Raw genomic sequence first — 10,877 nt, 5'->3', positions numbered from 1 at the left:
TTAACCTAAATTACTTTGATTATATATCATATGTAATGCCAGCATTTTTAAACATGACCTTATGTTCTTTGCGTTTAGCTTCATCTTTCAGGCATGATATGAGAAATGTAATATGTAGAGATATATCTTCAGAATTAACTTGCCCTGGTTCAATGTTGTCATACGAGTAGGAAGTTACCCTAAGCGTCAGTCTAGAGGCTCCCGGATGAAACATTGACGTCATCATGCGCAAAGTACGTGCGTTTTAACCTAACTTTTTTTTTTAAATAACTTCGAAAATGGCAGAAGGTTGTGCGAATCTATGTGATTTTCCCGTGTATAAAAGACCCAGGTTGGAAAATGAGGAAAGTATTACTTCTAATGGTGATTTAGAACACCACAGTTTACTTTCAGTGGAACAAGCCAAGTCTTGTACAGATACTGCATCTTCTAACGGTAAGAATTCAAATTATTATTCAACGATGTTAAAATCACGATACTACTTTTCTAGAAATGGCGGAGGATTTTTGGCTTCTTGCCAAGTTATGAGCTAGTTTCCAATATTTGAAGTGTGGTGTCGCTGTAGTCGAATTATTGGTAATCGTCACGTCATCTGTGTTTTATTTGAATATTAATTTTACAGTTATGAAGTCGCTGCCAGTGAACTTAGGATTTTGGTAATAATAATATACACGCATTTATAAATAATTTTGATATTTAGAATTTCGTGTATGTCTGATTTTTAATGCTAGTTATGCAACTTTTCAGTGTAAAATTTAAGAACAGCAATAAGTTTTTAATTTCAAGTGCTATGATCGAGATAAAAATAAATAATGGAATAATTACTTGTATTTGATTATTGTCATTATTGTAACCATAGATATAATTATACTATGTATGTCTGACAGTAAACAAGTTTTAAGTTTAGCTTGATCTGTATAGTTCTTCATAATATGATGGTGACATTTGTAGAGTAGTAATACCAAAAATAATAACATTATTATACAAAGCATTACGAGTGTAACATTATTGTTATAATAATTTAATGTCTGTTTCAAAATTTAATCTAACATAATTCACACTATTAATTACTCTCATTTCTAACACAGTTTTGACTATCTCCAACATTAGGCTGCTATATTATAACCTATAAACTTTAGAAGTTACAAGTTATATAATTTGTGAGAATTTGTTGTAAAGAGTAGAGTAGGTCCATATATTCGTGAATTATTACTTTTCTCAATGAATTTGTGAATTTTAGTGACGAAAAGGAAAATTTGTAATTAGTTTAGTTCATGCTGTTAAAGAATTATGGTTGCCAACTTTATTTTATAGTTAACTTTGCTGCCACTGTTACCAGTCAGTAATAATAAATTATGAAATTAACTTACCAGATTTACTTCCTTTTTAACCACATTAGGAGCTTTTTTATCTGGTCTAGTTACTCCTTTTAATTTAAAATGTTGTGGGCCCCAATCCTGTCAATGTGTATTTTTAATAAAAAGTATTCAGTACTTATGAAAAGCTGTATCCCAAAATTTGAACATTTTAAATCATAATTTCTTTTATAAATAACTTTTTTTATTTAATTCTACAAATCATCTATTTAATGCATAATGCATACCTACATGATATATTTGTTCTTGATCTCACGAGGCTATTTAAGCTGGAGAAAAAGGTAATTGGATAAACTTTTTTTGCATTGTTTCCCTCATAAAACAATGGAGCTTTCTGAATCTAGTGAAATTATAGCAATATTATCTGAGAAAGATATGAGATGATAAAGGAAGCAAATCCAATCAAAGAGTTCCCTGATGACAAGTAAATGAAAGATAATTCAAATTGAACAAAAAAGAAGATGGAAAGGTAAACAACTGAAGAAGTTGTTTCATTGTGGACTTTTGGAAAGCTAACATAAGTATTCATCCAGAAAAGAATCTGATAAGGTGTTTCATTGTGGACTGTTGGAAAGCTAACATAAGTATTCATCCAGAAAAGAATCTGATAAGGTGTTTCATTGTGGACTGTTGGAAAGCTAACATAAGTATTCATCCAGAAAAGAATCTGATAAGGTGTTTCATTGTGGATTGTTGGAAAGCTAACATAAGTATTCATCCAGAAAAGAATCTGAGAAGGTGTTTCATTGAGGACTGTTGGAAAGCTAACATAAGTATTCATCCAGAAAAGAATCTGATAAGGTGTTTCATTGTGGATTGTTGGAAAGCTAACATAAGTATTCATCCAGAAAAGAATCTGATAAGGTGTTTCATTGTGGACTGTTGGAAAGCTAACATTAGTATTCATCCAGAAAAGAATCTGATAAGGTGTTTCATTGTGGACTGTTGGAAAGCTAACATGAGTATTCATCCAGAAAATAATCTGATAAGGTGTTTCATTGTGGACTGTTGGAAAGCTAACATTAGTATTCATCCAAAAAAGAATCTGAGAAGGTGTTTCATTGTGGACTGTTGGAAAGCTAACATAAGTATTCATCCAGAAAAGAATCTGATAAGGTGTTTTATTGTGGATTGTTGGAAAGCTAACATAAGTATTCATCCAGAAAAGAATCTGAGAAGGTGTTTCATTGAGGAATGTTGGAAAGCTAACATAAGTATTCATCCAGAAAAGAATCTGATAAGGTGTTTCATTGTGGATTGTTGGAAAGCTAACATAAGTATTCATCCAGAAAAGAATCTGATAAGGTGTTTCATTGTGGACTGTTGGAAAGCTAACATTAGTATTCATCCAGAAAAGAATCTGAGAAGGTGTTTCATTGTGGACTGTTGGAAAGCTAACATGAGTATTCATCCAGAAAAGAATCTGATAAGGTGTTTCATTGTGGACTGTTGGAAAGTTAACATTAGTATTCATCCAGAAAATAATCTGAGAAGGTGTTTCATTGTGGACTGTTGGAAAGCTAACATGAGTATTCATCCAGAAAAGAATCTGATAAGGTGTTTCATTGGGGACTGTTGGAAAGCTAACATTAGTATTCATCCAAAAAAGAATCTGAGAAGGTGTTTCATTGAGGACTGTTGGAAAGCTAACATAAGTATTCATCCAGAAAATAATCTGATAAGGTGTTTCATTGTGGACTGTTGGAAAGCTAACATGAGTATTCATCCAGAAAATAATCTGATAAGGTGTTTCATTGTGGACTGTTGGAAAGCTAACATGAGTATTCATCCAGAAAATAATCTGATAAGGTGTTTCATTGTGGACTGTTGGAAAGCTAACATGAGTATTCATCCAGAAAATAATCTGATAAGGTGTTTCATTGTGGACTGTTGGAAAGCTAACATAAGTATTCATCCAGAAAAGAATCTGATAAGGTGTTTTATTGTGGATTGTTGGAAAGCTAACATAAGTATTCATCCAGAAAAGAATCTGAGAAGGTGTTTCATTGAGGAATGTTGGAAAGCTAACATAAGTATTCATCCAGAAAAGAATCTGATAAGGTGTTTCATTGTGGATTGTTGGAAAGCTAACATAAGTATTCATCCAGAAAAGAATCTGATAAGGTGTTTCATTGTGGACTGTTGGAAAGCTAACATTAGTATTCATCCAGAAAAGAATCTGAGAAGGTGTTTCATTGTGGACTGTTGGAAAGCTAACATGAGTATTCATCCAGAAAAGAATCTGATAAGGTGTTTCATTGTGGACTGTTGGAAAGTTAACATTAGTATTCATCCAGAAAATAATCTGAGAAGGTGTTTCATTGTGGACTGTTGGAAAGCTAACATGAGTATTCATCCAGAAAAGAATCTGATAAGGTGTTTCATTGGGGACTGTTGGAAAGCTAACATTAGTATTCATCCAAAAAAGAATCTGAGAAGGTGTTTCATTGAGGACTGTTGGAAAGCGAACATAAGTATTCATCCAGAAAATAATCTGATAAGGTGTTTCATTGTGGACTGTTGGAAAGCTAACATGAGTATTCATCCAGAAAATAATCTGATAAGGTGTTTCATTGTGGACTGTTGGAAAGCTAACATGAGTATTCATCCAGAAAAGAATCTGATAAGGTGTTTTATTGTGGACTGTTGGAAAGCTAACATGAGTATTCATCCAGAAAAGAATCTGATAAGGTGTTTCATTGTGGACTGTTGGAAAGCTAACATGAGTATTCATCCAGAAAAGAATCTGATAAGGTGTTTCATTGTGGACTGTTGGAAAGCTAACATTAGTATTCATCCAAAAAAGAATCTGAGAAGGTGTTTCATTGTGCCTTTAAAAAAATAAAAACATTCTTGAGAACATCCCTCTATCCTGTCAGTATTGAATGCCATATTTCAGTGTTTCCACAGTTAACATTCCAAACAATTTGGCAATGTCTAGGGAAATCTTGCCACCCTGAGGTATGCATTAGATGTAACAAATATTTATAAAACTTCATACATGACTTGGGAGCCCATTTTCAGAAATACTAGACTGGTATATCAAATGTTTATAAGTTGAAAATAAGTGTATTTGTGTTTTTGTTGTTTAAGCTGTTGGTAAGTATTTTAATAAGTGGACCATCAAATACTACCTTTTGGAACATTCCTCCATCTCAGCCTAATAAACCATGTGTATTGATATATAGTTTTGCTCACTCAGTTTGATACTACAAGATAAACCCTTTAAGAAATAATCAGATTCAGATATGGTTGTATCTTCTCTCACACAAACCTATTCAGATGTGTGGTATGCAGTTTTTATGTAATATGTATTTTGTTCTTGAAAAGAAATGTATAATTTGGTTTACTATTTATATTATAGCATAGGTTTGGACTCTATTTTACTTGAAAATCCATTTAAAACTACTGTTTCTGATTTTTTATATGTGTGCTTAAAAATCAGTTGAAACGTGTATTATATCTAACATTTTTCTCTGTATTTAATTTTCTTATCACTGTACTTAAAACTCAGTTAAAACATATTATATCTAACATTTTTCTCTGTATTTAAATTTCTTATCACACTGTACTTAAAATTCAGTTAAAACATATTATATCTAACATTTTTCTCTCTATTTAAAGTTCTTATCTCACTGTACTTAAAACTCGGTTAAAACGTGTATCTAACATTTTTCTCTCTATTTAAAGTTCTTATCTCACTGTTCTTAAAACTCAGTTAAAACGTGTATCTAACATTTTTCTCTCTGTTTAAAGTTCTTATCTCACTGTGCTTATGTTTGTTATAATAGTTGCATCATGTTAAACATGTTGTTTTGTTAATTTAAACAATGTCTTTATATCTCTTATATTTACTTTCAATAAGATTTATTACTTTTAAGTCTTTGTTTCTTATACACAGTTGCCTAAATGTACCTTAAGATACTCTTAAGTTCATATTTGTACTTGATTTGTCAATACATTTAAATATTAAACATTTACTTCATAGAATCATTCATTAATATACAGTGTGCATTATGTATACATCAATTATGCATGTTTATATAAACTATCAAAATTTAAATTCATATTTTTCAGGTGTTCATTTTTCTATTTCACAGTAATATGTGATACTACTGTATGTGCTCAGATATAATGGATACACAATTTTGAAGGTTTAGTTGAAGAATATTTGTTGTACGAAACATATTGAATAGTTTCTAAATACAGTAAACAACTTATGTTGTATCAAACATTTATGAAAATCATTCATTGACATTTTTGTTTGTCAGTTTTATACAATTTATTGAAAAGTGTCTGCGTGGTCATATACTAAGCTGATAATTCATGTTTGTCTTTACTAGAACAGTTGCTACCTTTCAATTTCCTTCTTTGAACCTTTTCTTCTGATTCCCACATCAGCCATTGCATCGGATGTGCAACAATTTTTGAAAACTTTAATGGTGTTTTAATGATTTTTGGAGGTAAAATACCTAACAAAATTAAATGATGCGAAATCAGTTGTTCAGGAAGCATTTGGAAGAAAAAATAGCATATTTGTGCAAATACATGAAACTGTTAGTAATAGCAAAGAACCAGTAGTTTTTATATTCATTATAAGGTGATACACTCTTAGTACCTTGGTATTAACAAGATCTAATAAACACCACTTTTCAACCAGCAGCCGATCTTTCATCAGCAGTCAATACTAGTCCAATCTAAAGAATTCCCCGTGCTTTTTTTAAAAAAAAGCTTGGTGTGTTTGTTACTTGTAAAATTCTGCAGTATATTCAGGCTCCTTCACAATGGAAGAAGTGTAGTGCATTTCAAAATGAGGATTTTTTTAAAGGTTTACAGGAAAATAAATGTAAAAGGAAAAGTTCTTGAACTTCTACTGATATAGACTTATTTTGCATTCCAATGAAAACTTGCCCTATTTGTAGTCTAAGTGTGTGGTGTACCTGAAGACTGGTTTCGAATCTCAACACTAGTATGTGTACGTTACGGAGATCCTGTCATACAAAACATGCACGTTATTGTCAAAATCTGATCCTTATATCGACATCAGTCGGATATTTCACTTGGGTCACAGGCTTGACCAGTTTGGATGATGATATTTTGGCTATTGCACTGTCTGTACAACACTCCATGTGTTTGAGAAACATCTCTAGTAAACTATAAAAAACTGAATAGATACATAATTATTCTCTTATTTGTAAAGAAGGTATTTGGAAGTCAGCTGAGAGAAGACTGGTCATAATATGAAAGCAAGGATACAAGAAGCCTCCACATGGATTAGGCTGTTTTCCTTAACAATGAAGCTTATTTCTTAGCTGTGGCTTCAAGTGAAAGACTCATCACCAAACATAGTGGATTAATTGCTGATGCATCTCTGTATATTTTTTAAACAGTTATTGTTAGAGCGATACTTTAAAAAACTGGATAGTCATATGGTTCTCATTAATAAATTGGAATAAGTATACAATAAAAAAATTGTATACGTGGAAAAAATAAGATATATAGAAAAAGACTGGGAAGGAACGTAGAGTGAATTATCCACCTGGACAAAAATTAGCATAATAATGAAAGTTGTGTTTTTGTTGTGTCTAGAATGTATGTTAGTATATATTTGTAAATTATGTATTTGTGAGCTAGAGCTGAAGAATTTGGGGGTTTACAAACTGATAAAGTAAAATAAATATTTAGAAAATGTTATTTGTATCAAGAACCAGAACCTTAATATTCCAAACAAAACAAGGGCACAATTTACTTAAAAATATATGTATGAAACCAACTTTAAAAAATGGATAACTTTACATATTTCAGAATAAAATCTTGTGAGTCCAATATGTTTTTTATTTATAATAACAAAGGCCTGCATATTTAAACTTTATGGAAGTTGGTTTGGTTTTAATGCCAGATTTTCCATAATTCAGCTAAATGGATTTTGAAAACAGTATTTGGGTTGTTATCGCATAAGTTTGAAAACAGTATTTGTTTTTTTTTTACATAAGGATTTCTTACAAATTGGGAAGAAGAAAAATTTATTTAGTAGATAAAATCTGTTTTGTTTCCTACGATGAACGTTCTTTATTACATTTGGGTTCTGGAATGAGAGATAAGACTTGCATTGTGATTGGTCTAGAGAAATGTATAGCTATTGGTTGACAACATTTTAAGCATAACAAAATATGACCCAACCTCAGTGAAAATAATTCACTCATGGAGAGGTACATGTTACATTATGTGAAAAATCTGTACATGATGGAGAAAAATGGATATCATTTTCAGATTCAGCTGACAGGAATTACTGTAGTACATGTAAACATTTCATGACAATAAAACCATTGTGGCCTGTTTTATTAATGTAATTTTTATAATTAACTTCATAATTCAAACCTGGTCCATGCTTGTCTAAATCTTTTGGATCACAATATCAGTTGTAAATGTTTCTTCATTTTTATTAAACTTTTTAAATTTGCATTTCATTACTGTGTTGACTTTTTGTGTAATATAACTTCAGGTTCTAATCAGAGTTATGTTTTGTAAACAGGTTGTAATCAGAGTTATGTTTTGTAAACAGGTTTATTATCAGAGTTATGTTTTGTAAACAGGTTTATTATCAGAGTTATGTTTTGTAAACAGGTTTATTATCAGAGTTATGTTTTGTAAACAGGTTCTAATCAGAGTTATGTTTTGTAAACAGGTTGTAATCAGAGTTATGTTTTGTAAACAGGTTCTAATCAGAGTTATGTTTTGTAAACAGGTTGTAATCAGAGTTATGTTTTGTAAACAGGTTCTAATCAGAGTTATGTTTTGTAAACAGGTTGTAATCAGAGTTATGTTTTGTAAACAGGTTGTAATCAGAGTTATGTTTTGTAAACAGGTTGTAATCAGAGTTATGTTTTGTAAACAGGTTTATTGTCAGAGTTATGTTTTGTAAACAGGTTTATTATCAGAGTTATGTTTTGTAAACAGGTTTATTGTTTAGGAGAATAGTAGAGGTGAAAGAAGATTGTTTGAACATAGTTACTTTCTCTGGAAATATTTGAAAGAAAAGTCATAAAACTTTTAGGATGAATCGCTTACTGTGTCCTCAGTTTTTTATTAGGCCTAACAAAGATTGTTTTGCAAGTGCAGTCTATTTACATATTATTGATAGTATATTTTTAATATTATTCTACATGATATGTGTTGAAGTTTTGTTTTAATAGAACAATTAATATTTTTAATATTATATCAGTTTAATTGATTTTTAAATTTTTAACTTATTGTCGTAAGGCTAGCATTACAGTGTTGATACAGGTTTGTGACACTAGTGCAACACAAATTCAGGGAAGCAAGAGGAGTGGTATTACAACCATAACACGTGTTACACAATACAAAAACAGTAATTATGGTATTACAACCATAACACGTGTATACACAATGCAAAAACAGTAATGTTTTCACCTTATTCAACATTAAAATAATTAAGAGTTATGCCATTATAAGTTAGATGTGTAACACATTGTAGAAGAAAAATACTCTTTATTAACTCAACAATTTGTAGTTGGTTCTACCAGCTGAGTAGCCTTCCTTCTAGCTGGCAGTTCAAAGTTAGGGATGGTGGTAGGTAGCTATAATAACTTTATTGTAATTCCTAAACAAGAAATATCGTGCTTGTGTGGCTCAAAGGGTGAGCACATATCGTGGTTATGGGAAATCAAAACCAAGATGTCCAAATTGTGAGGCAAATCCCCTAATCACTAGACAGTGTTAGCCAAAACCTGAACAAACTTGAATTAATAAAAAAAATAAAATATTGTAACAGCAGTATTTCTACTTTGTGGATAGCTTGTATAATTGGAAACAGTAGTTTTGATTATTATTATACTTATACTAATTAATGAATATATATAATTAAGTTAATTGCCCTGTTCTATCCTTAACAGCTGCCAGTTTATAGTGTTGCCTTGAAGTCTTAAACAGTATTAGGTAATTATAACTTGATAACAAGATACTCTCTTTTCAGGAAATGAAGGTTTTTGAGATGGCTTAACTGGCTAATGAATAAACTGTGGATGTCAAAATTTTATTAAAGTATCATACATTTGTAAGTTCTTTTATGACTCAGTCAAACCATCTCAAAGCTTTTAGGATCAGGTAATGTATAAATTAACTGCTTGTTTTGAATTGAAATATTTTTTATTTGGCAGTGCAAACAAAAAGACAGTAGAAGTGCATCTACACAAGTTTAGCTTTGTCGTTGTTTTAAGTGTTATATATATTTAACACCATGTCTTTAAATTCTTTGTAATGTAAACACACCACTGCTTTCAGTTTTTACTGTAGTTTTCAAATATGTTAAATATTTATTTTAAATACATTATATGTTTTTTTGTACATTTTAATATAGCAGGTGTTGAAGATTTCCATGAGAATGTATGGGGGAGTGATTCTGGCTTTCATGATCTCACTCCCCCTATAAATGATGATTACCAGGAACACAGCCCACTTGAATACTTCATGAATGGTAATATTGATGCTTTTGATATTTTCTTGTAATGCTGATATAAAACTTAGGTATTTGTTGTTGGCTGTGATTAACTCTATGTATATGGGCTTTTTGACCAACCTTGTAACTACATAACCATAACACAATACATATTATAACCAATGTTCCATTTAATTAGTTTCCAGCAATCTGTTGGTGTGCATTAGCAGTTTGTTTGTTGCATTTTTATGGAGGAGGGAGTATTTTTAGGCATGTTGTATCATTACACCAGTTTACAGTACTACCAGTTGGAATTATGAAATGTGTGACACTGGATTGGGTGTTGTACAGCTTAGAGGGAACACTAAACTTAATAAGTGTGTCTTCACAATATTTGACAAGATTTTAGTAAACATTACAAGTCTATTGAAAACAAATGAGATTTTTCAGTAAACTTTTTGTTACTAAAAAATTTCAGTGATGTCGAGAAGACCCATGTAGAGAAATATATATGTAAAAACAGCTCGTTTGGGTTGAGAAAATTTTTTACGTAGAGGAGTGAACAACGTTTCGACCTTCTTCAGTCATCGTCAGGTTCACAAAGAGAGAGGTAACTGACCAGAAGCTGACCACATGTTTGAAAGGGGTTGTGTAATGAGTGTCGGAATTTAGAGGGCGGTGTTAGATGTTGAATATACAATTTTATATTATTTATTTATTTCTTCTTATTATTTATTATATTATATTTTAATATAGATATAAAGGTGTTCCTTTGTATTGGTTTATTTTGGGCTTAAATATTTGTATAAGTAAGGCTTCTTTAATTTTACGTTTGTTTGTGTTTATTTCTTTATTTAGTATTTGAGTGTTTTCTATGGTTATGTTGTGTTTATTTGACTTACAGTGTTCGAAAACGTGTGAAGGTGACTTTTTATGTTCTTTAAATCTGGTTTTCATTTTTCCACTTGTTTCTCCAATATAGAAGTCATGGCAGTTATCACATTGTATTTTATAAATAATGTTGGTGTGGTGTTTGTTAGTGTAGG

The 10,877-nt window shown here is 30.9% G+C and overlaps 1 protein-coding gene across 3 annotated transcripts in view; it reads left to right on the top strand.

Annotated features, from left to right (window-relative positions):
* Window positions 1-255: 255 nt before the first annotated feature.
* Window positions 256-10,877, top strand: part of LOC143234708 (NAD-dependent protein deacetylase sirtuin-1-like) — a 43,860-nt gene continuing 33,238 nt past the window's right edge. Inside the window, exons 1-2 of one of the 3 annotated variants that reach the window (XR_013018771.1) lie at window positions 256-435; window positions 9,754-9,870. Coding sequence is in view for 2 of the 3 variants with exons in the window: in XM_076472267.1 (XP_076328382.1) it covers window positions 279-435; window positions 9,754-9,870 (274 nt within the window). In the remaining variant the exon portion in view is untranslated. The remainder of the gene's footprint in view (window positions 436-9,753; window positions 9,871-10,877) is intronic. The other 2 variants (XM_076472268.1, XM_076472267.1) reach the window with 2 other exon arrangements.

The sequence above is a fragment of the Tachypleus tridentatus genome, chromosome 12 (genome assembly GCF_004210375.1).
Source record: "Tachypleus tridentatus isolate NWPU-2018 chromosome 12, ASM421037v1, whole genome shotgun sequence".
NCBI lineage: Eukaryota > Metazoa > Arthropoda > Merostomata > Xiphosura > Limulidae > Tachypleus > Tachypleus tridentatus.
The sequence above is the reverse complement of the archived record's forward strand: the minus strand, read 5'-3'. Positions and strand labels throughout refer to the sequence as shown.